General features: G+C 47.4%; 2 protein-coding genes across 2 annotated transcripts in view; both read left to right on the forward strand.

Moving 5' to 3' along the window:
• Positions 1-6,215, forward strand: part of CEP112 (centrosomal protein 112) — a 214,867-nt gene extending 208,652 nt beyond the window's left edge. The window contains exons 24-26 of the mRNA XM_016214517.2: positions 1,283-1,384; positions 4,882-4,946; positions 5,774-6,215. Coding sequence (XP_016070003.2) covers positions 1,283-1,384; positions 4,882-4,946; positions 5,774-5,777 — 171 coding nt within the window. The 3' untranslated portion in view covers positions 5,778-6,215. The remainder of the gene's footprint in view (positions 1-1,282; positions 1,385-4,881; positions 4,947-5,773) is intronic.
• AXIN2 (axin 2) overlaps positions 5,780-27,202 on the forward strand; it is a 68,607-nt gene continuing 47,184 nt past the window's right edge. The window contains exon 1 of the mRNA XM_016214515.2: positions 5,780-5,849. The gene's annotated coding sequence lies outside the window, so the exon portion shown is untranslated. The remainder of the gene's footprint in view (positions 5,850-27,202) is intronic.

Raw genomic sequence — 27,202 nt, forward strand, 5'->3', positions numbered from 1 at the left:
AGATGTAACTATCAGACTTAAGCCCAAGAAAAAATGGTGGGGAAAATCAAATATTGCACCAATGGGAGAGAACCTTTTTCATTATTTGTTTTTCTTTTAGGTATAAATAACAAAATTATAACATATCTTAGAAAAAAACCACTTTCCCAAAAAAGTGAAAAATTGTATTCTAGCATGTTTACCGTGGGGATTTAGTAGGTAATGAAATGAACTATAAGAACACACTTCTTTCTGAATTCAGTTGAGTAAAATAAAAGTTGGAGACTAAAGCCTAGTAATTTTAAGTTGTCCTCAGTAAATCCATAGACTTGTCTAACTGAACTTGGTTATGCATATTTTCATAGTATATTCCCTTTTTTCTAGAGATGTCCACTGAATCCTCATTTACAAGATACACTACGAGTCAGCTTTAACATTCAATTAAGTCATACACGGCACCATGCAACAGATTTTTAAATTCTATCGTGTCTCAGATTAGGAGGAAGAGAAATAAAGAAAGATGGCTAGAGAAGGACACCAAGACGCACACACCAGCGTTCATGCTCTCGCTCACGCACCTCTTCATCCTGCTCGGACACATTCCCCCAGAGACTTCTCTCCCACCTTCCTCACTTGTCTCTACCTTTAGCCCTTAGAGAGATGAGTGGGATGAGCCGCCAACCTTTCCCCTACCGGCCTGTGGCCATCAGCTGTTGAGCACAGGCCTGATTGTATCTGGAGGGAGAGAGAAACCCATGAACCAGAGGTGCGCTCCGTGACTCAGGCGCTCTGTCTACCCAGGGTGAGGAGACTTGGAGACAGTGGTGTAGATTCTCCTTCATTCAAATCTTCACAGATCATGGATTCTATCGAGCACCCAAGTACCTAGATCTTTTGGGGAAGTGTCTTAAACCAATGGCATGCTTCAAATTGTCTTCCAGTCACAGTTTGTTGTGATCACAATCCAAATCCTGGTCAAGAAAAGGGCACAGGGTTAGCACAGGTGTGCATTGTGATGGAGAGGAGAGCACAGGTATTGTGCTTCTCTAACGCCGAAAACTGCGTCACCCAGGATTTTAAAGAAATGAAGTGTTGGCATAGGCACACCCTCTCCCAGACTCACAGGGACTCGCTGGGTACTTCTTCGGCTCCTAACTGTGTTTCCTCTTTATTATCTGGTTTTCAGCCACATGTAACAAACTTACCTTTGTGATGAATAGATATTATCCTGGGATTTGTTAAATTCAAAGCAGTGGTTTCTGTGGTACAAATCAATAAATAAGCTGTCATCTTTCCACTTTAGATGACTTACATCCGACAAGAGTACGAAGCAAAATTCAAAGGGCTGATGCCAGTGTCCCTAAGACAGGAACTCGAAGATACCATTTCCTCCCTGAAGTCACAGGTAATCTCCAGCACCACGGCCGCTCCCGAGGTCCAGGCGATGCGTGTGTCCTGAGAAAACGCTTGCAAATGGGGTCAATTCTGGACTGACACCAGAATCCATGTGATGTCATCGCATGTCCTGCACCCCAGGATGCACTGGGTTTTGCTTGTTGTTGTTTTTTAGAAATTTTTTCATACTAGTTCAGGGATTCATTGCATCAATAAGATTTTCTTAGAAGAACCCTTGACGTTGACAAGCTGTGGCTACTTTTATTCATTTACAGCCCACGTTCCTATACACCTCCCCCTTTTATTGGTGCCTGGCCCAAAATGCTGTTGCTTAGCACATGCCACTCCTCGGTGTGTGCACGTGAACAGACAGGGAAGCGCAGCAAAGTCGAAGCACTTTTACTCTGGTGCATTTTAATTCAAGGCAGATAATGACAAGGTATTCAAACAATTAGGTTAAATATTTCTTGCTGAAATGTGTAGTTCTTGGTAGTTTATAAAGTATAATATAAGAGATAAAACTGATTTAAATTTATACACTTAAAGTTATTTTAAAACTTCCAACATAAGTTTCCTCTATATACTTTGAAAGTTCTATAAACATATATATTTCTATATTTCTGTATCACTAGTCTAATGAGTTTTTTAACTCTTAACATGAGAAAGAGTTCACATATTTCTATTTCTAACACACTTAGAAATTTAAAAAGTACATTTTTTCCCCACAACAATTATGTTCCCTCTCCTTGTACGGCTGAGATTGATTAAAAAAAAAATAGGTAGGACCCTGAATAGCCAATAACCATTTTGAAAAATAAGAATAAATTTGGAGGATTCACTTTTTCCAATTTCAAAACTTACTACAAAGCGCTAATAGTCAAGACAGTGTGACATTGGTTAAAGAAGAGATGTACAGATCAATGGAATAGAATTGAGAGCCCAGAAAAATTGCTTACATGTGTGGTCAACTGATTTTCAACAAGGGTTCCAAGACAATTCATGAGGAAAAGATAGAAAGAATGTTGCTGTGATCATTGGATAATCCACATGCAAAAGATGAAGTTGGAGCCCTTATTCACATGTTATGCACAAGTTAACTCAAAATGGATCAGAGACCTAAACATAAGAGCCCAAACTGCAAAACTCTTAGAAGAAAACTAAGAAAAAAAATCTCAGATAAAGAGGTAAAGCTTTATACCTTGGGTAAGGTAAGAGGTTTTTTTAGTGATGAGACCAAAATCACAACAGCAGAAGAAATAAATAGATGAATTGTATTTCATCGAAATGTAAAATTTTGTACTTCAAAAGACACCATTCAGAAACTGAAAAGGCAGATTATGGAATAGGAGAAAGTATATTTGCAAATTATTTAGGAAACTTAAAGAAACACACATTTTTGTGTGGAAAAGCTCCATGAGGGAACGATGCCTTTGCTCTCTGTGGCGTGAGTGGTGCCTGGCACATAGTAGAGGCTCAGTAAGTGTATTTTCAACTGAAACAGATGTTATAGTTTGATGATACTCACATGAGCTCTTTATAATGTGCAAGATGAAATGTGGAGCAAATGCTAGCCGTTGCTTTCATACTTCCCTCAGTAAAAAGCCTCTTGTCTGAAAATGAAATGTTCATTCTGTCCATCCTTCTGCTACTGCTTCTGTGGGTTGAGAAGTTTTGCCGTGGTCTCCCGTACATAAAAACAAGTACTGCAGGAGAGTGCTTGCTTAGAGAGGGTTAAGTCCCCTTTATTTACGTGGAAAGCTCTCCTGGAGGTGTGCTGTACCCATTAACTTTGTAGGAGAGCTTCCATAGGGTCAGCTATGTAGGACCTGGCACCTTCAGAAGAGTTTTTTTTAGAAAAGAAAGGAAGAAATCTGATACCCACCTGCAGGGCTTCTGTTATCATTCATATCATTTCTCTGTAATAAAAGCCACTCTGGCCTCCTGGAACTGGATGTTGACCCAGAAAGAGTGCTGCCAGCTGCGTGAGGGCCTCAGCGTTGGCAGCTGCGCGGGGGAGTCTCAGGCCGCAGAGTGAGCAAATTTAGTTGGAAAGCACAGGTGCCTGTGTTTTTTGAAAATTGTTGGAATTCCGAATGCAAAGCACGGTGGGGGAGGGGAAGTGGAGTCAGTGTAACCCTTGCATCTGTCAGCATGATCAATTGTCCTGCGGGTCATTTGAGCGATTGGATAAAATTAAGACGACAGTGATAATACAAATAAGCAAAGCCGAGGGGACCACTTGGCTGTGTACCCATTTAGAAAGACTTGCTCTCCTGTCCTGCAGGCACATTCGCTGTTCCGCCAGCTGTCCTCTCTTGCTTAACTATGTCTCAGGATCAAGCGTTGCCATGGTTTCAGTTCAGACCAAAGAGGCAGGAGTAAACAGTTCCAAAATGATCGAATACCACTGACTCTCGATTGCATCAAGCCATAGTATACGCTATCCCAAACCATTTCTGCTTGGTCCTGTGAGGTGCTTTTGAATTTATAATAGAAATGTATGCTTTAAAATAATCAACATCGTAAAGGCCTGACATAAGAGAAGATGCGAAGTTGCCTAGTTTCCTCCAGCCCTGAGAGTGGGGCACACATGGGACGGTACCAGCTATAAGCTCTGCACAAGGGAGGCAGTTCTATTAGTCATGTCTCCTCATCATAACCTTGGGAAGCAGCTGTCATTAACCTCATTTGCAAATGAGGCATCAAGAGTTTGAGTAACTTTCCTAACACCGTAAAGGCCAAACCAGGAATTGAACCCATGTTGGCCTTATTCCAGACAAAGCTCAGGCTCTTTCCACTATAAAATACTGTCTCTTCAACCTCAGGGAATCCCCAGGATGGGTTGAGGTTTCCAGAAGGCCGTAATTTTCTTTCCACTTACTTGTTCCCTCATTAACCAGCTCCAAGCCCAGGCCTGTGAAAGGAACTGGGATCAGAGATGAGTAAGTGTCATCCATGCCCCCAGAGAGCTCCAGGTCTGGGGCAGAGATAGGAAAACAAACAACCATAAGGCCGTGCAAGAAGTGCTAATGAGCAGAGCCCAGGAATGCAGAGGAGGGGGCTGCTGGCTGCACCCAGGGTGAGTGCAATGAGCAGTGGGGAGGGGTCGAAGAGTTCAGTAGATGAGGTGATGGTTGAGCCACGTAGTGGAGAATGAATAGGGGACAGTTAGCCAGCCATTCCAAGAAGAGGAGCAGCCTGTGCCAATGGGCAAGAGTACGAAAGACATGGTACCTAAGGTGCGGATGGTGGGAGGCGCGAGGGGCAGGAAGCCGAAGAGAGGCTGGGCAGATCCAAATGGCTCTGCAGTCAGGAGTTTGAACTGGGCCCTGTAGCCTCTCACGGGTTTTCAGTAGGGACTCTGTGATGGGGTATAAAACACAGTGCTGACGCTCAGCAAAGCCTCTGGGTTTTATCTAGAGAATTGCCTGAATTTAAATAAAGTCCTACCCTACCGTTCGCCACGTAAACCGCGTCACCTCTTCTCATACAAGGTGTCTTCTCCAGGTTAACTTCCTGCAGAAGAGAGCGTCCATCCTTCAGGAAGAGCTGACCACATACCAAGGCAGAAGGTACAGCCCTTGGGAATGCCTTCTGGTCGGTTTGCGTTGGTTTGCACCCGCGGGTCTCCTGGTCTGACATTAAAGCCTTTACTAAAATTCTTAAACGTAATACCAATTTTGAAAGCAAGGCTTATTTTTAGTAAGTGGCCTGTCTGAGAGGTCACCCCCTCTTGTAAGTCAGGACGATCAGAACGAGATGAGGGAATCTGCAGGCGCCTGGCAAGCTCGGGCCCCACCTGTGTTGTCAGGACAAGATGTTGTCTTGTCTCCCAGTTGCAGGATTAAGAAGGCAGTGTCAACCTTCTAAGATAGTGAGATGATGCAATTCTTACTATGTTAGGCCACATCTTCAAAGTCCTGTGTCCCCTGGAGGTTTGGAGCTGTTATAGATGTTCTCCAGCCTAAAACAGATAAAAGAGGAGGGGCCACTGACTGTGCTGGGGGGGCATGGACACATCAGTGATGTCACAACATTCACTGAGACTTCGGTGCCCCAGTGTGTACTTCCCAGGATGCACAGGACCTTCTGTCAGAGGTTCCCAGCGACATGGCAGATGTAGACCATGTTTGCCTGCTCTATGTAGTCAGACCGCCCTCCTTTCAGTGCAGTGAACGACTGAGCCACTTATACAGCATTAGGTTAAAGTAAGACCCTGTGAAGACCCTGTTGCTGGGCATGGTTAGGAGCTGACCCCTCGTAGGCACAAATGATGTTTTGATATTAAATATTCTTTTTAATATCCTTCAGTCCTACTCCTCTTGAATGAGAACATGCTTTATAATTGACATGCCCGTTGAACCTAGAGAAGGTCCTAACTGAGATTTTTGATTTTCAGGTAACTGTGAGGACTTCCCGGAGTAACACAGAGCATAGATGGATCATGTCTGGGCTGTACTGTGGACGTCTAGCAGGTTTGAAGAGTTGGATAGTTTAACGTAAACTGTTGAGATCAGTGGCATTTTTTAATAGTTAAATGTAATTAAGACCATAAAAACATGCATCACTCATACACTGGTGGGGTGGTTTTATTTGTGTCTGCCTAAGTTATTTTTTAGCATTCCTTTATTTTTGATTTCCATATTGGTGTGTGAGTGTGTACCGAGAATTGCTTATATCGCGAAACGGAATGATTTCCTATCTGTTGCTTTTGCATAGAATTTTACCAGTTGCGTATGATCAAAATCACGTTTTGTAGTATCATATCAAACTTTTAACGTGTTTCTATTGTTTTCCTGTTCATATTCATATTTTATTAAAGATTGTGTTGTACTTGTCAATTTTATTTCTACGTTTTGTTGCACCTCATTTGCTAAAACAAATATGACATCTCCATGGTATTTTTCCCTAGAAAGTACTGACAGTCTCAAATTATACTCTGGGGGAAAATACCTTATGTCAGTGTCAGAGATCAAATCCATAAGTAGTGTGTTTATTTAGAATAAAAATCCCAGGGTCATCTGATATCTGTCCAAGTACTTGTCATGTTGGTGTCTAATCTGATCCTGGGACTCCAGGGACAGAAGAATTTTAGGTAGCAGCTATGGTTTTATTGTTACTTCCTTGATCTCTCTTTTTATGGTGGTTTATTTATAATATTGATTGACACTTTTTTAAGTGGGAGTGTTTGGGGAAAGACACTCAACACATTGGCAAGTGATAGCGTGATGAGCTTTGATGGGTCCTGTTTTCGCGTTGAGATAATATGGTGTTGCTCCCATGCGTGGATGTTTCAGTCTCTACCGATGCCAATATGCTATTAAATGCTGATTGGTTAACCCCGACTGGTTGAGGAAATTTTGAATCGCAGTGGACGGATGCTCAATATGCTTTGACTGCGTCGTGGTGCTTGCCAGGGGCCCTGTGAGACACTAAAAGTCTGGGCCGTGGGCGGGGCTCTAGTCTTGGGTTGCTGTGAAAGGACAGGGCCAGACGTCTATTTATTTACACTTCCTCAAAATGCTTTTCTCTTTCCCACGCCCAGCTCTGTTGTTGCTGCCCGAGGATTAATTACCCTTTTCTGCACTGTAACTGAGACAGGAGATGATAAGAACGCAACAGGTTTTACAGCCACTTGCAGAGCTGGGGCAGGTCGGCCTCAACACCGCCTCCCGGCCGTCAGTAGGCGGCCTGGCATCCTGGCACTAAGCCGTCTGTGCCCGTCCCCGCTCTGCCTGGTCAGGTTCACCCGGACCCTCCTCCAGAAACGTGTCTCCATCCTGTGAAGGATGAGGTTTTTCTTGGGCATACAGTAAATTATAGCCCTGGCTTAGGGAACAGTCAGGGGAAAGCAAGGTTGTAGCAGATGCTGTAAACCGCCCCTCCAATGAGGACACTGGTGCTCAGACTCGGGTTTAGTGCTCGGAAGGGAAGGATTAAGGCCACGTGATTACTTCTCAGCGCTTCTCTGCATATGGTGGGAAGCGCGTGGCAGCTCACAGATTTCCCTAGGAAGGCGGCCACTGCACGAACTGAACACGCTTTGTGAATCGCGTTGTGCGCGGGCCCTGGAACTCCCACGCAGGAATATTTGTTTTCCATGAGTAAGTACCAGTAGGTGTTTTGGAAGGGTGCCGGCTGTTCTTTCCCTTCCTCATTTCAGGGGTTATGAAATTATAAACACTGGTGAACCTTTGACATTCCCCAGGTCCTGTTTCCTTTCTGAAGTGTGTCGTGTGCGTCTGGAAGCAGACGGGCTGAAACTTTAGGTCAGCCTGATTGCATGTGATAGGAGTCGGGGGCTGACACTCAGGTTCCTGTGAACGTCCTCTGATAAGGAAGAGAGGGGAAGATTACGCTTGGCGTGTTTAAAATTCCTTATGGCGAACATATGGCTACTGAAAGAAAGAGCAAGTGCTTAGGAAGTAAATTATAAACATCGTGCGCGATTACATAGTCACCCACGGTTTCATCCTTTCTTGTATCGGGCGGAAGATCAATTGTTCATGACAAGCACCTAATTTAGTTGCATTTCAAGTTATTATTATTGGCTGCTGCACCTGAGTCGCCCACCTGTGCTTTTGCCATCTCAACACGTGATTGTCAACAGGTAATAGGTGGCACAGTGTTAGCAGCAAGCTGAGCAGGAGAGCTGTGGGGTCACTCTCCAGTTACGGGGTGGGGCATGAAAAGGATCACCATGACAGTTAGCTGTCACTCATCTACGTGTCCCGGTTCTGTTGGAGTCCACCATTCCTGTGTCACCAAGCCGTGGGCCACTCCAGGGCTCTGACCCTGAGTTTGCAGCCTCCCCACTCAACAGGCAGCTCCTCAGTGGGTAGCCCTCCAGGGCACAAAGGGGGGAAAAGGGAACTGAGAGGGAGGGAACAGAATGGATGGACTTGCCTCATAGTTTGTACCAGAGAATTGACTTGTGACACAAAGGAAATAGCTCAGACTCAAACACGATCCTGCAATGTCGCATATTGACAGTGATTTTTTTCAGAAACAGGCATAGGTTTATAGTGGTGAGCAGTGTCATTAAGGGAATCTGCAGAGAAAGTGCAGAAAGAGGAAGCTGAGTTTGGATGAACAATTAACAGCCCCCCATTGAAGTACATCACTGTCCCAGAAGGCTGGGCGCCTCAGTTCTCTTTCTAGGAGTGGAAGGAAAAAGGTAAAACATCAGAAATGGTGGGGAAAAAGTTTCCGAACACAAGGTCATCTTAATTCATGATTTTCTTTAAAGAACTCTCTCTCCTCCGCTTTCATATTTTGTTCAGAAAGGTCGTCTCTTTCAAGCCTTGTCATTAAAGACAGTTTGTTCTTTAAAGTGTATTATCAAAGGGTGTAGAAATTGCAAGTTACTGAAACTAAAATGCATGATCAATTTGGAGTCTGCTAGCTAACGCTACCCTCAGACCCTGTGCTTTTGTCCTGGCGGCCCCTTTGATAAAACCGGAGAAGATTCGCGGTTGGTCAATTCAGAGCAGGAGAAGATAATTAGATAAAACTTTTTTCCAACTGTCGAAGTGGTTGTTGGATGTGGAGACTTGATTAGGAAGCCGTGGGATAAGCTGTGATGGATTTTGAAAAGTAAAAATGTTGACCCCGGAATTTGACTTGTATTAAGAACCGAATCAAACTTCAGATCACACTGTCTACCTCTAACGTGGAGGAAGAGAAATGCATTTGTAACATGAGACTGGAGGAACCCTAAAATCTGTGTCCCTCCCCAATACCTTCCAGATGTTTTGGTTTTAAGGAAATGTTTTAACACCGAAGGCCCAAGATGCCGCTGTAGATGCCACTGTGTTTAGAACTGAACTTAGTCTGAGCGTCAGGCTAGTAAGCAATTTTCTGTCCTCTGTGGGAGTCTCCTGTTGAGAGGTCTCCTGGGGAACTGCTAGCTGGACACGGAGACTTGATAGAACAGGAAGAGAGGGCCACCTGGTGAGAGGCCTGCATATGGAATTAGCTGAAATGCGGTGACATGAGTGGGACCATTTTGTCCCTACTCCACTGCACTGACAGGAAGAGTCGTTCCTAAGTAGAGTCCACATGAGTTTTGTTTCCTTAGGCAACTCTTCACCTACGGGCCTCACTTTCCTAACCTATAGTGTAAAGGGTTGCAACTCGATCGGTATCTCCCAGGCTCTCCCACTTTAACCCTCTAATCCAGTGTTTCTCAAACTATTCCATTGGCCCTCTTCCGTACGCTTCGTCCCTGAGTATTTAAATGTCACATTTAGGAAGAATGACAGGCTGCATCCCTGCTTGAAGAGTCAGATTTATATCACTCACTCATCCATTCACTTAATAGTTATTGGTTACCTACTATGTGCTAGACAGCACATTACCCACCTCCAATTTAGTGGCTTAAAACAATAACATATCATCTCTCTTGGTGCTGAGAGTTGACCAGGCTCAGCCAGGCTGTTCTCACTGGGTTTCAAACCACTACAGGCAGATGCTGGTGGAGGTGATAGTCACAGGAGGCTCAGTGGGCTCGAGCCCACAATGGCTCACTCACAGGGCGGCTGGCAGGGGCCCTGGAGAGCAAGCCCAGCAAGAGATCAGACGTGGATGTCGCCAGTCATATAAGGCCTGGGCCCTGCACTCAGTCAGAGACAGCCACCAGCGTCAGGGGCAGAGAACACAGGCAATGTCACAGAGTCTGTGGCCGTCTCTAATCTGCCGTACCCTGTACTAGAGAAATCTGTCTAATTTTCTTGCACCTGGAATCTCTCCTAAAACAATTTGGTTCATGGACTCTCTTTTCTGTGGTCCATGTATTCTACAGATTTCCGTGAAACATTGATTTGAGAAGCCCATATCTAGGTGATGGCTAGAAAGTTTCTTCCTCTGCAAATCCCTGGGAATCCATGTTGTATTTCTACAATCACGGGTTAAATGATGGATTTGGAAGCACTGCTTGGGAAGCCCCAGGGCAAGAATTTCAACAGGCCATGTCTTCTTCTGTGATCCCTTTGAAAGATGGTAGGAACCACAGTTGTATGTTCCTTTCAACTCTCTGTGTGCGGCTCCGTATGCATTGCTTATAATTATCTTAGCAAGTGTATTGTCATAAAGGTCCCCCACAGCCCACTCTGTGCTTAGCATGGCTTCTCTTTCTTTCATGGGAATATTGGGCATGTGGAAGGATGTGGACTTGATGAGCTGGAAGGGAAAACTTTCTGGACCATAGAACACTTAGCAACTACCAAGTTGATGGTTTATCAGCAGAAGCATCCTGATAGACAAACACATCAGCCTCCCAGTTGCCCCGTTAGCTTTCCCACGATGGCTGAGTTCTCTCCATTGATGCCACTTAGCCCAGCTCCTGGACCTCACTGTTCTCAGCTTGAACCTGGGTGGGAATGTAGACGTGTAGAGGGAGCCTTGGCCACCATTCTGCCATCTAATAACTCTCCATTCTCACTGAATGACACAGATTCCTAGATGGTCGACCCCACCTGGTGACCAATGTATGCTTTGAAAGCATCCGGATGATGGGTTTGCCTGGGGTACAGCTCTGTTCAGCAGGAAGAGCCTGACAGTCGAGGGTGAAAGGGAAACAAAAGGACAGCATTTCCTTAGGAAGAGGAAATATCCTCCTAACGGGGGGAGACAGTCCTGAGAATCTGGTACTTTTTCTAGAAGTATCTTGCCATCGCCTGAGATGGCTCAGAAGTGAGACTGCATCACCCAGCCTCGCTCCATGCGAGCTCCTGAGCTGTCATTCACCTGACACCCACTCCCTTGTCGCTCCTCAAGCTTGGTGTAAACTCTGTACCAGTCTAACTTCCCTTGAACACTTAGGCTTTTCCCCAGCTACTGCAGTATCACAGTTGTGTGTGAAATCCTTCTTGGAACCGATCACTTGGCCCGTGACATGTCATTGTGTTTGTAATAAAAATATTTACCCAGGCCGGGCGCCACCTCCCGCAAGGAGCCTGGGCGGGATTGCCTCATCGCGTCTGCAGCTGCTCTGCAGTGAGGAGCTGCCCGGAGTGAACCTACCTTCCTACAGCTACGCGTTAGGGAACCTCTCTCTGCCTGAGTTCCCACTTGTGTTATCTGATCATCTCTTCAGCACTTTTCTTTATGCGTTTGCCCATGTGAATTTGGAAGCTGCTAGAATACAAATGGGGCGGGTTAAGGAATTTTTTTTTCCTTTTAAAATCCTTTCTACAATCTTTTTTAGAGGGTGGGTGCGTGAGTGTGCACGTGTGTGTGTGTAATTTTTTAATAGGCTAATTAAGATAGCAAACCTAAGCAGACCTCCCACCGCTGGCCCCGGCTATTAGGTGCTTTGCCCAAAACCATGTGGTGCTTGCCCCCTCTGCCTTTCTATGGGTGGGGGAGAAAGATGAATTGGCCCGTGTCCGTCTCACGTTGTAATTATTGCCCTCTCTGTGATATAACCTCTAACATAAGAGGAGCATCTTCACTTTGAGCAAACTGTAAATTGAACTCAGCTCTTCAAAACTTGAATAAATCGCCAAAATTGAATGTCTCGCAGACCTTGCGGAGTGCCTCGTGCGAGCCTGGGACTGTGAGAGGACAAAGACCTGCTCTTGCCGGGAAAGAGCTTGTTATCCATGAGGAAAAATAAGACATACAGAGAAGAGGAAGGAAAAAAATAACAATACAAGAGAGAACAGGATCTGCATGGCAGGAACTCCAAGTGTTCTGGGGATTCCAAGGAAGCGGTGACATTTTGAAATCAATTCTCATGGGGGAGGTGACTTTCAAGCTGGGTGTTGGAAGAGAGTGGGATTTCCATCGGGAGAAGCAGGAGAAGGGCGTCCAGATGGAGTCCTGGCTACTGCCGCCCGGACCTTGCAGCTCGCAGCGTGCTGGGGAAGTTGCGTGAGAGGATTGCAGCGTGTGTTGGCGCCGGGTCAGGGAAGTCAGTCCGTACTGGGCTAGGCCCCGAACGTGGTTAAGGGCTTCAGGGTCAGAGGGACCTGGACTTGGGCCAGTTGCTTAGCTTCCCTGAGTCTCAGTTTCCTTACCTTAGACAAGGGAGGAAAGAGTATAACAAGGTTGTGGAGATCGAATGAGCTAATGCGTTCAACGGGCCTAACGTGCAATAAACTCTATTCAATAGGTGGAGGCTATTTCTACCTTCTGACAATCCTCAATAATCTCATGAGATAATTGTTATTTATACTTCAGGAAAATGAAGCAAAGAGAAGTTTGGACATTTGCCCAAAGCCGTAATTGTAACCCATGATGAAAGCAGACATTGGAGCTGATGCCTCTCTAACTCGCTTGCATTTGCTCCTTCTACTGCATTGTGTTGCCTCCGTGGATGGGTGAGGAGAGGTGAAGACTCTATAAGCAGCAGGGAGCAATTGAGTTCTGAGCAGGGGAGTGACACTCTCCGAAATTGCCACAGAGCCTTTGCCTAGCACCTCCATGAGGCAAGAGCGTCTAGAGGAGCCAAGGCTGGAGGCAGAGGAAAAGTTGGGAAATGTGCGCCACCTAAACTCTGGATGCCTTAGGTTCACCATCCAGATAGGCAAGAAACAATGACTGCAGGATTGTCAAGTTAGCATTGTGGTTAAGATCTAGAAGTCACGATGGAGAAGTCACTTAGACCATCTTGAGAGGGAGATGCCACCTGCCGCTGCTATAGACAGCCCTTCACACTCAACAGCTCCTCTTGGCATCCATTCCTGCTCTAAGGTCTTCCCTTAACCTGATTAAGACGACTCCTCACCTCCAAAACAGGTACTTACCATATCCCAGATCAGTTTGATATGCAGTCTACTGTTCAAGCCAAAGTTGGTAGTGATTCATGTGACTCCGGCTGCAGCTTAGAAAACAATAGATCTATTTTGCAACACTTGGTTTAAAAAAATCATCAAGAATTAAAATGCTTTCATGCTTCACAGTATCTAAGAAAAGCAAATGTGATGTGTGGATTCTGGGATCAACAAAGGGATAAAGGCCCGAGTTTTGGAAATAAAGCATTTAATCAAAAGGAAGATGTCTTAGTTGATTGTGAGCACAATTTTGAAGGACAGAAAAAATCCTTGAAGCATATAGAGAGCCAGTTCCCTGGTATAAGAGAATGTAATAAGCTCATTTATAAAGTAGAAAACAAAATTTCATGGCCTAGGAGAAACCTCATTAGATGTGGTAAATTCGTATGCCTCAGAATCTGCAGTAGTTTAGTGAAAAGATCCACTTCTCTCCTAAACACACAGGAACAGACATTTTCAGCACCACCAAACACTGTTTCATCACTTCTGGAAACAACCTTGGTTTGATGTCAGAGGACAGGAGGAAGCTCTAAAAAACTACTCAGGAACATCAAAGAATTCTACAGAAAAGTTCATGAAAGGGGGCAATGGAACCCTGTGTCCCTGCAGTTACCACACAGTGGATTCCTAGAGCGCTCATGCACGTTATAGCCACAGTAGGTATTTTCTAGAGGTGACCTAAGTTTCCACACAATTCCAAGGCCCTTGGAGCAGTGAACGAAGGTCCCATTTTCTGTTTAACACCATTGAACTCATATTTTAAGAAAACTCTTCCAAGCCAGCCCATGAAGAAAAGCTTTCAAACAGGAACATTTATGATCTGGTGTTTAGTTTGATTAAGTGATTTTTCTGAGATCAAGATTAGCTACGGAGTGGCCAAATTAGGTAGGTCTAGAACCCAAATTTTTGGCTTCAAAGCCCATGCTCTTCCCCCAGTTGCTTGTTTCCCCTCTACCCCCATAATGTGTCAGACACATTAATTTAACTTCATGGTGCTCTGAGCCACACTTTTTGTCACAATGGTCCCACTTGGACCAATGTCCATTTACCAGTTTCTTCAGTACTTTATGTGTCTTACAATCTAGAAAGTCTAAAAGGTCTAGCCCTTGGTGGCCCTGGGAACAGTGTCTATTTGGAAATATGCTATAGGCATCAAAGCTTAATTTCACAAACCATCTGATAAGACCTTTTATGGGAGAACAGCACTTGCCAGAGCCCCAGAGAGTGGCGTATGCAAGAGCCTGCTCTTGGGCAAGAGCGTGAGAAACGGGATGGAGATTGCGAGAGAGGTGTCCCGGCGTCGCCTCCCAATGTTCTCTGGCCTCACCTTTCACCTGGGCCCTTGGCTTTCTCTCTGTTCTCTACTCTGTTGGGCAGCGGGAGCAGGTCTGTGAAGAAGCTGCCTTCCGATGTCATCCGCTGCTAGAACTGAATACGGAGGTTCTTTCTCTTTGGCATCCATTTCTTTCCCATTTTTTGCAAGGTTCGAGTGACCATCCTAGGTCCATCCCCTGGAGGCTAGTGGGTCCTCGTTCCTGAGACCGAGCAGTGGGATCAGGGAAGCAGTAGGGAGCAGGAGAGATTGCACTGGTTGTGCAGGCCCTTGATTGGTAGTATCTCGCAGCTCCTCTGTAACCTCAAGACTCTGGAAAAATCCAAGGATGCGATGACGTTCGTTATGCTTGGGCAACGGGAGGGAAAACTGTGAAACAACCAGACAGATCCTTGGTATCCAGCCAGAGCGCCTCCTAGGGGCATGTTATCAAACCTGGATGCCTTCAGATCGACTCAAGACACACAAGGATTCTCATTGCTGATGTCTGATTTTCCACTGGGAGGTGTTGGAAGCACAACTGAGGGACACGAGTGGCATGTGGCTGGCTCCCAGGTGTCACTCGAGAGGGACAGAAGCAGAGCCCCCTGTTTTCCAAGTTTGAATCTCTATGGATTCAGAATGTTACATCTCAACTTTTGCTTGAAATAAAATGCACCAAAATAGCATCCTGGGCAAATCATACCTTGGGGCCAGCAACTCCTGGACCCCAAGAGTCATCAGGAAGCGATCACTTCACAGTGAGCCTGGAGCCTCTGTAGTTTGCACATAAGTTGGAAAAAGGGGTGCAAACAATTCCTTGAGAGAGCTTGACCTAAGTCCCTGGCCGCATTTACTCTTGAACAGCATAAAATGCTCCACTAGATGAAGTCCAATTCAGATGCCTCCCCCTCAGTGGCAGTGTCTCTCATGGGTGACTTAAGAATTGTGGTGACTCCCCAGTGATTAAGTGGCCCTTGTCATTATGGAGTTGGCCAGTGCTAGCAGAAGAGAGGAGACCCTCAGAGCCAACTACCTTCCAGCCCATGCACTGTGAGACTTCATCCCCACTGTCTTGTTCCTCCAGAAATGAAGAGACACTGCCCACAAACACCACGGGGATGGGGTTTGTGGAGTGTCATCCTAAGGGACTGCAAAATGACAGCCTTCCAAGCTCTGTGTAGAGGAGGGAGATTTGTAGACAGAGGAGAAGCGAAGCTGGAGGCATTTTGGGATGTCCTTAGGCCTAAGCCAGTTGGGATGGATGGGTGAGGGCAGCCATGTTGAACTTGAAGGAGGAATTTGCCCAAGTTCACAAAACCAGAAAACTGCAGAGCTGGGCCTGGGCTGACCTGAAGCCATGATCTTGGGGATTCATCTGGTCAGTTGAATTAGTAGACAACTAAAATGCCTTTTCCTTTTATTTGTTAAACACAAAGTGAAATTAATATGCCGCTCTTATTATGAGAAGGCTGACTTAGGCCCTGGAGTACAGAGCAGCCACAGGCCCTGGAGAGCAGCTCAGATGGGGCAGGATGTCTTGATGGAGTGGGTGCGGGTGTAAGGGAGAAACTGCAGGGTGGCTCCAAATGTCTGGCCTGAGCAACCCAAAGCAGGTAGCTGCCCTTCAGTGAAATGCGAAGGTGCTGGTGGGGCAGGTTGGGGGAGACAGTCAGGGGCCCAGGGTTGTTCATGCTCATTCTGAGATGTCTCCTCACACCCACCACATGTGTAAAGTGCCCAGCACAGCGCAGGAGGGATGTGGTAAGTAGCTGCTACCTTTTCATTACCATGATTACCACAAGTGCTGCTGCTTTATCTTGAGTCCTGTGGAGATTAGCACTTCAGAAAAGGTCAAAGATTCCACGGGCCCCTCATCATTCTTGCCACCATGGTTGGCTCTTTCTCCTCATGAGCTTGCATCAGAGAAGGCAGTGGGGCCCTTCCCCCAGGATCTCAAGCCCAGGGTAAGCCGCAGCTGGTCACCTGGCAGTTCTCTTAGGTCCAGACCTGTGTGGGAGGGAAGCTGGCTCAGGCTCAGGTCACGCCGCAGCCTTGAGCTTCATTCAATCCAGGGCCCCAAAAAGGAGTGTAAGCAAGGACCCCTTTGTCCTCTGTGAACCAGAACACAGCGTGTTCTTCGCAGAGTTTGAGCTTAGGGCCACAGAAAGGGACCTGGGTCCTACGGCCAGGTCCTTTGGAGATGAGGAAACTGGGGCCACGTGATGGGAAAGGACTTACACGATATAACATAGCCAGTGAGTGGTGGACCCAAGGTTAGATGTAAAGTTTTTAATGCCCGCAATTTTTCTTATTCTTTTGGACAAAGGAGGATGTTTATTGCATAAAAGATGAGGGGTTAAAGGCCATAAAGATTATGTTGAGTTTTGATTCTACCAGTGTCAGGGCAGCTTGTATTGAACTAACTCTCTGGAACGTAATAATGATAAATTCTTGACAAAATCATTAAAAATATATATATTTGGAGGCACTGGAGAGTGGCCAAAAGCAGGCATAAACTGGAGGGTATTCACCCTTTGATAGAAGGAACTATACTGAGAGTCACATTTATGTAGTGTTTCCCCTGAGGGCATCTCCAGTCTGCATGACACAGGGAGATGGAACTCAAGCAAAGCCACAGACTTAGTGCTCTGAGGTATCAGAAGACATCACTGGGGCTGCCCTAGTGGCTAGAAATGGAGGTGAAACCCAGGAAAAGGGATAGGTATGGTTAGAGAGCCTCAAAACCTGCATATGAACTTCTCTCAAATTGTTGGCTGACCCCCGAACTCTCAGTGTGTGGGGAGACCCTACGGAGCTACAGAGAGCAATAGCTGGAAAGTTGAGAGAGCAGAGCAAATATGTCAGTGCTACCACCACAAAAGAAATTGAGTTTAGAGTTTGAGTCCCAGCAAGTTAGCTGTCTGCTTGGGGGGAAAAAATCACTATAATCTTCAAAGGAAGATAAAATCCAGTCATTATAGCATTAAAACACAATGACTAGTACATAATTTAGAAATACTGAACATGAAAGGAAACAGAAAATCTTATCTTAGTCAAAAGAAAAAGCAATTGAAATAGACTGACCTCAGTATGACTCAGATTTTGGAATTAGCAGACAAGGAATTTAAGGCAACTTTATAAATATGTTCAAGGACTTATAGGAAAAGATGGCCATAATAAATGTTAACCTGGAGAATTTGAGATGAGAAATAGAATGTTAAAAGACAGAATCAAGTCCTAGAACTGAAAAGCATATCCGAAGAAGATTTTACTAGATGGGCTTGACGGCGAACTGGAGACAATGAAGAAAGGTCCATAAACTAAAAAAATAGATCAGTGGGAAGCATCCAATTTGAAGAAATGAGAACCTATATTGCAAAAAATGAACAAAGCCTCTGTGATTTCTGGGGCAAAACATGTGGCTTAACATATGTGTCGTTAGAATCCCAGAAGCACAGCAAAGAAAATAAGGAAGAAGAACATTGAAGAAATAATGGCTGAAAATTTAGTAAATTTGGTGAAAACCACCAACTTACAGATCAAAGAAGTTCAGCAGATCCCAAGCAGAATGAACACTATAGAGAACGCTGTACTTAGGACCATCCTAGGCTGTTGAAAAGCAGAAGTACAGAGGAAATCAGGAAAGCCACAAAGGAAAGAAGACAGCGTGACCGGGGACCGTGTTGGAAATGAATGCTTACTCCTCGGGAACACTGAGGGTCAGAAAACAATGGATCACCTGTGACCTGCTGAAAAGATGTCAGCATCCTTTCCAACTGTTTCAGAAAGTCTTTCAACCCCTATTCCCCTCTCTGCCTGACCACTTCTGCAGCTTGGCTTGGAGGGAACACTGGCTGCGTGTGTGTGTGTTTCTATGCAATTTTATCACGCACGTGTCTGTTTAGTTTCATTTTGGTTTTTTCCTAATAGATATTTATTAGCATAAGACATGGTTTGTGCTGAAGAATTTATAGCCTGGTTAAAAAAGACCAAGGAAATGTATAAGAAAAGTTAAAATATACAGCTAGGAAATGTTTCTGTTTTATTTTATTTAGCTTTTTTATTGAGTACAATTTCATGCAGTGAAAAGAATACAGATTTTAAGAGTACAGTGTGATTAATTTTACATGTGTGTACACTTATGTAATCATCACCCAGATTAAGTTGTCAAACATTCCCATTGCCCCAGCAGGCTCTCTCGTGCCCCTTCCCAGTCAGTGCCTGCAGACAGAGGTAACCACCCCTCTGACTTCTATCGCCAAGTTAGTCCTGCTTGTTGTCACACTTCACACAGATAGAATCCTATCGCATGTTCTCTTGTGCCTGGTCTCTTTCATTCAAGGAAACATCTGTGAGTTTTAGCTGTGTGAGTGAGTGTATTTGTAGTTCATTTCCTCGTATTGCTGTGTAGTATTCCATGATCTAAATATCCCACAGTTTATCCATTCACCTGTTGATGGATATTTGAGTTCCAGGTTGGGGCTATTATGAATGTAAGTGCTATGAATATTATTATGTTTTTGGTGGACACGTGCAGCATTTCCTCTAGATCTGTGTCAAAAGTAGAATCTGTGGGACATAGGACAGACATATTTAATAGATATTACTAAACAATTTTACAAAGTGGTTGAGCCAGTTTACGCTCCTATCAGCATGTAGGAGAGTTCCCGTTGCCCGGCATGCTTGCTGGCACTTGGTACTGCCAGTCTTTTAATTTGAGCCATCCTGGCGCACATGGAGGGTTAGCTCACTGTGGTTTTACCCTGCGCTTCCTGATGAGCAGCGACGTTGTGCGCATTGTGTCATCCCAGCACCCAGCACGGACTGGGCAGAGAGTAGGTGCTCTGTGCTCGTTGGATTAGATTGAGTCAGCTCACTTCCTACACGGCCCTTCACGAACCTCTACCCGATCTCGACTTTGTAGAGAAACAAAACAATCCCCTACCTTAAGGCTCTGCCTTTGAAACAGGGATGGTGTCTCTACATCTTTCTTCCAAGGGACCTACAGTTGGGCTTTTCCGGGAATTCTTCAGATCACTCAGGACTGACCCTGTAAGTTGGCCACGAGAAAGAAAGTGGCTGTCCACATTCATCCTGCCTTCACTCTGGCGGCACAACTAATATGAGCAGTCAGGTCGCCTGGCTGGATCTAAACGTGTAGCTGATCTCCCAGGATATGCCGTCCAAGTCAGGCGGCACCTGACGCCTCCAGGAGACCATCTGCTGTGGCACCGTCGCGTTTAGGACAGGAGCTTGCTGCCAGGTGGCAGATCCGTGGAAAGCAGCTGCCTCTGCCTTGCGCCTGGCGTGGGAATGGCTGCTTTTCACCCCCACCTAGATATCTGTCACCGTGCCGGCTGCCAGCCCGTGTGCCCGCTGCATTCCTTGAAGGCCCGTGTTTTAATAAGGCCGAGCTCTCCTGGCGCGCGGGTACAGCGGGCGGGCTCACCAGCGGGACCACAGAAGGGGCTTTTCTTTGCTGCACCGGGCCTGGGAGTTTGTGTGCATTTCTGCCTCCGCACAGCATCTCCAAGGAGGCTTTCCCTTTCTAAGAAGGATGCTACCCACTGAGCCATTCAGAGTAAGTGAGAAAATGGGTTTATAAAATACATGCTAGAGAAAAAGAAAATAAGATTAGGAGGCTGATGTTTGGGCTGAGTGTGTTTTTCTGGGCTCCAGGGAAAAGAGAAGATGATTTTTTTTCTGGCCCAAAGGACATCATGCCCTGAACACCACCAATAATCCAATTTTTCTGTTCTAACAAGTATTTTATCAACACCTTTTTAAAAGTTCAGTTCTCATGCTGATGAATCACTAGTTCCACTTTATATATTTTCAATTTCTGACAGAACTTGACTATATAATGCTTACTTGCCCTGACACAAAAGTGTGGGGTATGATTGATACCATTTTCCTACCATAACCACGGTTTTGGGGGTTCTCACTTTTAATGGCCCAAGGACCAATGAGTTAATGAAGAGTCCTCTAGGTAGTGGGGACAGTAAAAGTCAGCAGCCAGCACTGAGCACCTGGCCCTTCTCGGCGTGATTAGAGTGGACCTTGTCTGGCGACCAGGCAGCAGTAAGTTTTCTTCTGCACCAGAGAAGGGGGAAGGGAGGAGACAGGGAAGCTCCGAACTGACACTTTTCGTTGGTTAAGGCTCTTTCCAAAACTTTAAACCTGAAAAGGTTTTTGAAGGGTTTCAAGCATGTTTTTGCAAGAAGTCAAAGAAGAAGAAAGGTTAACTCTAAAACTTGAAGTTTGGCAGGCAGTATTCCCTGAACTCGACGCATCGCTTGTGGTATTTTGAAAAAAGAAAAGAATTTTGCTTTGAAAATGTCATACTCCAAAGAAGTTTTTGTAACTTATTTCTAGGGGAGTTGACTCCTATTTAGCTGAATGGATGATCTGACTGTTCCTTTAAAGGTATTTCAAACTGTTCCAAGCAGTCTCTTTTTTTTTGAACAACAGAAGACCTTGCCTACACCATGTTCCAGTAAAACAGGGTAGGAGGGGAGACATTTCCATTTCAATGGAGAAATAATAATTAAAAAAACGTTAAGATGCTACAGCTCATGCCCAATACTCTTCTCAAAAGATATGGAAACATAGGCCATCAGCTGGCCCCAGCAAACGCCCAGATGTGAGGCCATCGGGTGACCTCTGGGACTCCGGGGGAGTCGCCTCTATGCCATCAACAGTACTGTTCTAGAAAAGGACTCTGTATTCTTCCACCTCAGATTGCCCAGTCTCCTCCTCCCCTTCCGAGGGCTTGGACAGGAGGGGATGGGCCGTCATGTACGGACTTGTGCCCTTAGCATCAGGGTCAGCCACGGTGTCAAGGCCTCAGTGCTCCGTGGGTTCTCATCAGGAGATGGCCAGTGGACGGCAGCACTGTGCAAGGCGCTGGGGACGGAGGGAGCCGGCTGTCATAGGGAGACACCATCTGCGTGGGGGGACAGAACAGGATTAGGACAGACGGTGAGAAAACAGGTCTCCATTCTCAGCAGCTCTGCATTTATAGGGTGATAGCAGTTCCCTTCTTTTGCACATGGATCATGAAGCTCAGGATATTTGTGCTGAGACTTTGGAGATGATCTAGTCTGACCTCCTCACTTTACTGAAGAAACTAAGAGACAGAATGTCAATGACTTGGCAGAGGCCACATGGCTAGCCAATGACAAGTATGGCTGAACTGCCCAATGGCCCTGACCCAAGGTGGGCACTGTAATGGGTATGTCGCCTGGAGTACCCCCTTTGCTCTGCTCTAGGGGGACTTCAGTACTAGAATAGTGCCCAGCACACAGTAGGCACTCAGTGACTGTTAGTGGAAACAAGTGGTTGTCCTCAGCATCCATCCACTCCCCCCCAAAGTCAACGCTAAGGCAAATGAAATGAACGGGTTCCAGAGAAGATCACTGGAAAGTGAATCCTGCTTCCATTGACTTCTACTGGTTACTGGTGGTCAGGGGAACCTTTATGATTAGTTCAATGAGAACCCCTCTTGGCCCATCCCATTTTCCTTGTGCCAGGTGAGACTGTGTCCTAGTCGGTCAGTTTAGGTGTTTGTGGTGGTCACGGAGCCCAGACAAGCAGAGCTGCTCCTTGGGATCAGATTCCACGGGGAAGGAGGGTCTGTGGCAACCCCTGGCGTGGCACTGCCAGCAGTTGGAGAGCTTGGCAGCACATTGACTCTTGCTGACTTAAGAACGTCTCCACCTTCGTGCCCTCTTCTGTTGCTTCTAGGGTTGAGCATCCCCCAACTCAGCTCCTCCGCCTCCAAGCCCTTGGGGCTGATTGCCAGCAATGTCTAATAGAATCGGGTTGCATTTCCAGGCTTCACCAGTAGGTGCCCCTGTGCATCACATGATGCGCTTCAGCTCGCACCTGTCCTACGTCACTTCCCTTCCGTTTGGTAGAAGGAATCAGTGTTCAATTTAGACAACCCTGTAAGGTGATTCTTTTGTAAAACAAAAGCTCCTGTAGTTCCCATTCACCCAACAGCAAGTCTGCGGAAGTCTGTGACAGCCACCATGACCACGTACGGGTGCCACCATGTTCCTGACAGCATGCTGGGTCCTGAGGATACAAAGGGAGATGCAGTTCCTATTCACAAGGAGCTTACGGTCTTGGGGGCTCAACAAAATCCATTCGTTCTCGTATGTTTTTGTGCACACACACCAATTATTGGGAAAGTAATGAGTGTGTCCTGAGCTCCTGCTACCATGTGCTAGAAACACTGGACCACCTCTACTAACCACAGCAATTCTCAGAGACAGGATTCCTCCTTCTGTCGCAGGCTAGGAAACTGAGACAGAGAGAGGCTGGGTAACTTGGCAGCCAATAGATACAGTAGATACAATTCTGCAAAGCCGGGGTGCTAGGTATGACTTGCTGTGGGGTCTCTGTGGGTCTCAAGTTCATTCTTCCACAAAAGTGAAGAGCATTCTGGAACACCCCCTCAGCCCCTCCCCCTGGGCATGGCTCAGGCACCCCACCTGCCCCCCAGTGGGGGCTGATGGAGGGGAGCCGTCCACCTTGGAGTGCTGACCTGGGGCTGGCTCGGCTTTGAGGCCAGAGCCTGGTGGAAGCTTGTTAAAAAGAATGTCCCTGGCTCCGGGCCCTCTCCCGCCTCCAACAAAGCCACCTTTAATAGAGACTGCTCCTGACACCTCCTCTCATCACGAAGCCTTTCTCTCTGAGAGCGACATGAAAGGCCCTTCTGCTCGGTTCCTGAAGCGAGGCTCTGTGGCCCGCAGCCTCTCTTGGAGGAGCCTCTCAGTGAATCGGGTTTCGCTGCACTTGGTAATGATCACCCATTTCTCTTGCTGCAGAAATGTCTGTCGCATTAAAAATATATACAGAGGAAGGTGTAAAGGGCAAATATTGGCACACCCTAACGGGGAAATACGGCTAAGGGATGCTGAGGAATCAAGCCAGCCCTGACCCCAGGTTCCCCAGAGCATCCAGGGTCACCCGGCTGGCCGCCCAGGGCCCCCTCCCACACGCCCACTGCCCCGCCCTGCCTGGCAGGAGCACCAATCAGAAGCCAGCGTTAGACTTTCTTAGCACCAGGCATTCAAAATACTCCTAGTCGCTTATCTTCCTTTTGCGAGGCGAGAACTCTAAAAGAAACATTTTCAAAAGTATTTCAGAAGAGCCCAGGGCATTTTAAAGCGCTTAAAAAAAAAAAATCCAGGCCCCCCCTATATGTGTCCCCCCTCCCATTATAAACGTCTCCCAGCATCTCACTTTCCAACGTGCAAAGATTAGGAAACCGCTGTCAAATGAAACGTCCTGGAGTGAGGAGAGACTGCGATTGTTGCTGGTGTGGGCCAGTCTGGGCTTCCTGGGTGTTTTTAATCTTTTCTTTCTTGACAGTCAGGCTGTTTGAACAGTTGTAGTTTCTGGCAAAAATGCAAATGAAACCCTCCGATTCAAGTAGAAGTTCCTGCAGGGTCTGCACAAATCATATGATGAAGCAGCTTTTGTGTATCTGGAATAATTACACTTGATTTGAAGAAGTTTGTTTTCTGTTAAGCTAACTGTAGTGTCCGTCCTAATTGGGAGCAGCTGTGTCCTCGACTGGGCCACATCTGCTCACATGTAAATATCTGTGTTTACATACGTGGCCTTCGTTGGAGATAATCACCACCGAGGACATCCGACACTTCTTCCAGTGGCTCAGGAGACCCCAGATTTTGTTGACTTCTCACTGGCTGGGCTGGGGTCACCTGCCCCTCTCACCTGGGAAGTCAGTGCTCAGGTTCACCCCCACAAGCAGAATGGCCATGCCCTGTGGCTCGTTTTGAGTGACGTGCCCACATTTGTGACCCCTCTGGTTCCTTTAAATCCAAGAAATGGAAGAGGGACCTAGAAGAAATGAAGGCTGAGGCTTTGAAGGATTGTACTCTCAGAGAAAAAGCTCGGGCCTGGGAGAGAAGAGCCCTGGGCCTTTAGAGAAAGTACGAGAAACATTTTTGTCTTGTCACATAAACCTCCACTTTTCAAAAGCTGCCGCTTTATTTCCAGAGTGCCTGCTCACACGTGTGTACAAACAGGATAGAAGATATAAATAGCCTAGATGAGGCGTTCTGAAGTCAAAACCCAAGACAGGCTCATTCGAATCCAGTGATAAGCATGAATGTTGGGGTCCCAGAGCAGTGTGTCCTTCCCGGCTCGGGCAGGAGGGCCTGACCTGAGGGCTTCCCAGGAACACAGGGGTGGACGGCCACTGCCTCCTGTCTGACCCTAAATTCAGGGCACCGTGAAGCCCTGGTTCAGAGAGCCCGGTGTGGACAGGCTCGCAGCGGGCAGACCTGCGTTCCTGGGCTCCTGGGCGCTGGGCCACCCTCAGCAGCAGGACACAGTGCAGCCCCACCTGGGGGGCACCATCAGGGCCCGGCAGAGGCAGCGGGGAGCGACCAGATGTGGCGCACAATAGCGCCCGCTTTCATTTTATTATTTCTTTAATGAGGAGAGGGGGAGTCGTAACAAGGGCAAAAACCTGAGCTTTCAGCCCTCGGTGGGCAGCACGTGTGTGTGTCGGGCAGAGAGAGAGGCAGGTGTGGGCCGCGTGGTGGAGGGGCAGACGCTGGAAATACCACCTTTCAAACCCGGGCAGGGCCGCTCCCGGCTCCCTCTTCCCCTCTGCGCTCCCGTCTTTGCGTAGACAGCGTTCCACATGGGATTAAACGGGAAGGAGGAACGAAACATGCCTTTCCAACGTGAGTTAGCACTGCCCCCTCCTCTCCCTCCCTCGCTCCAGGGAAAGACAGGCAGCAGAATGGTCCCGAAAGACCTGCTGCCTCTGGGAGCCCAGAAAGACTTTTGGAAAAAAAAAATATATATATAAGAGGACAAGGGTTGTGAAGTTTTTTCCTCCTAGTGGTGAGGCTCCTGATGAGTCTGACCTTCCTCTGGGGCGGGAGGAAGAGGGAGGAAAAGTTCCCCTCTCCCCATCCGTCCCACAGCCTCTTGGGGGACAGAGCTGCTTAACCAGCCACTTCCAGGCGCGGGAATGGTGGGTCCCCTCCCCCCGAACAGGGTCCGGCACCACGTCAGACTTCAAAGCCCTAATCAAGCCCGTTCTTTAGCTGTGTCTCTGCTTCATTACTTTCTCTCCGCTTTGGCCAGGCTGCACCCCTCTGCTCGCCCACAAGCGACCCCTGCCTCTGCCCTTCCAGGGGATCTGAACTCGCTCATGGGGTTCACTGAGTGGTGATTGGGGTTGCCCCCTTCCTTTTCTCTCCTTCAAGTCGGACACGGTCCCTTCCCTGCCCCACCCCCATCCTTCTGGTCGGGCCAGTCAGGGGGTATTCACACCTTTCCCCTTCATCCTTAGGAAGTTTCCATTGAGTTTTGTCCTCAGATTCCTCGTCAGTCTTCAAAGGGAAGAGTTAGAGTTTAACCCCAGCTAGGAGAGTGGACAACGAGATGATTGGGGGTAATAACCCGTCACAGACCTGCTTTCAAAGGCTTTCCAGGCCGGGCTCTCAGGTGGCTTTAATTTTATTAACATTTGTAGCCGCTGACTTGAGAAGACAGTCTGGAGTCATTAGGAGCTTCAAAGCTCCAGGTAACACCGCGCCCGGCCTGCAACCTGACATCAATTTGGGCCTGCGCGCCCCCCTCCCAAGGTGGCGGCGATTGCTGGTAACCCCGAACTCCTCAGCCAAAGCACAGGCCCCAGGACCTCTGGAGGAGGGGTGGGCGAGAGATCAAAGGTCCCACGGGTCCCACCTTCACTGTGGCAATCAAGAATCCAAATCAAGTGAGCGTAAGAAGCCCAGAGGTTTGGGGAGGGAGAAAAACCTTCCTCCTCCCCCGTTCTGGGCCAGGCTTTGCAGAGGCAGGGGGTCTTGGTTCCCAAGAAGCCCAAATCTACTCTGCTGGTCTTGGGGGGGGGGGGGGGGGGCAGTGGGTTCGAGGATGACCTGAACCCTCAGGAACCTCTGGAGGTGGGGTGGGGCCCCCACTGAGCCTCCTGAGCTCCCCTCCCAGCCTTGGCCTCTCGCAACCTTCCTAGGATCCTCTGAGATGCTCCCAGCATTCCATGTCGAGAATGAGGCCTGGCAACCAGGCCAACATCTGCTCTCTGAACGAGAAAAGAGGGCTTCAAAAAGGTGGCACGACTTGCCCCAAAATCACCAACTAATCGGTAGTAGCCAAACCAAGACCGGAGGCAGAGCTCTGACTCCCACAGCTAACCGTGGAGAGGCCCACACACATGGGGAAAGTGAACTGGAAAATCACCCGAGGGGGACTGAACACTGAGCATAGACCCCCTGCTAGCATCTCTCCAAAACCCAGGGGCCTTGCTGCTCTGCACACCTGCCCCAGGGGCCTTGCTGCTCTTCACACCTGCGTGTGGGCCTCAGCCAGTCCCGCAGGAGCAGGCTGGAGCCACTGGCCACTGGCCCCTTGGACTGTCCCTGATTTATGGCCCTGATTGCCCAGCTCCTGTCTCCATGCTCCCCACCCCACCCCCTGGATTCCGGAGAGCTCCATCGTCTTCCAGGTCACTGAAACTGAGGCCCTCCCTGTGCGTGGCTTTGGGCTGTCCTTTTGGCCGTTAGAAGTTTAACAAAAGGCCTTTGAAATGGATGACACTTGAACAGCTGCCAGGCAGCTATAGCCTCTCTCTGCAGACTTGGGGCAGGGCTCTCCAAGCCCATTCCTGGGCATCCTGTCGGGAGACTGGGGGCCGGGGGAGGTCACCTTCACCCCTGTCAGC

The sequence above is a fragment of the Miniopterus natalensis genome, chromosome 17 (genome assembly GCF_054644295.1).
Source record: "Miniopterus natalensis isolate mMinNat1 chromosome 17, mMinNat1.hap1, whole genome shotgun sequence".
NCBI classification, from domain to species: domain Eukaryota; kingdom Metazoa; phylum Chordata; class Mammalia; order Chiroptera; family Miniopteridae; genus Miniopterus; species Miniopterus natalensis.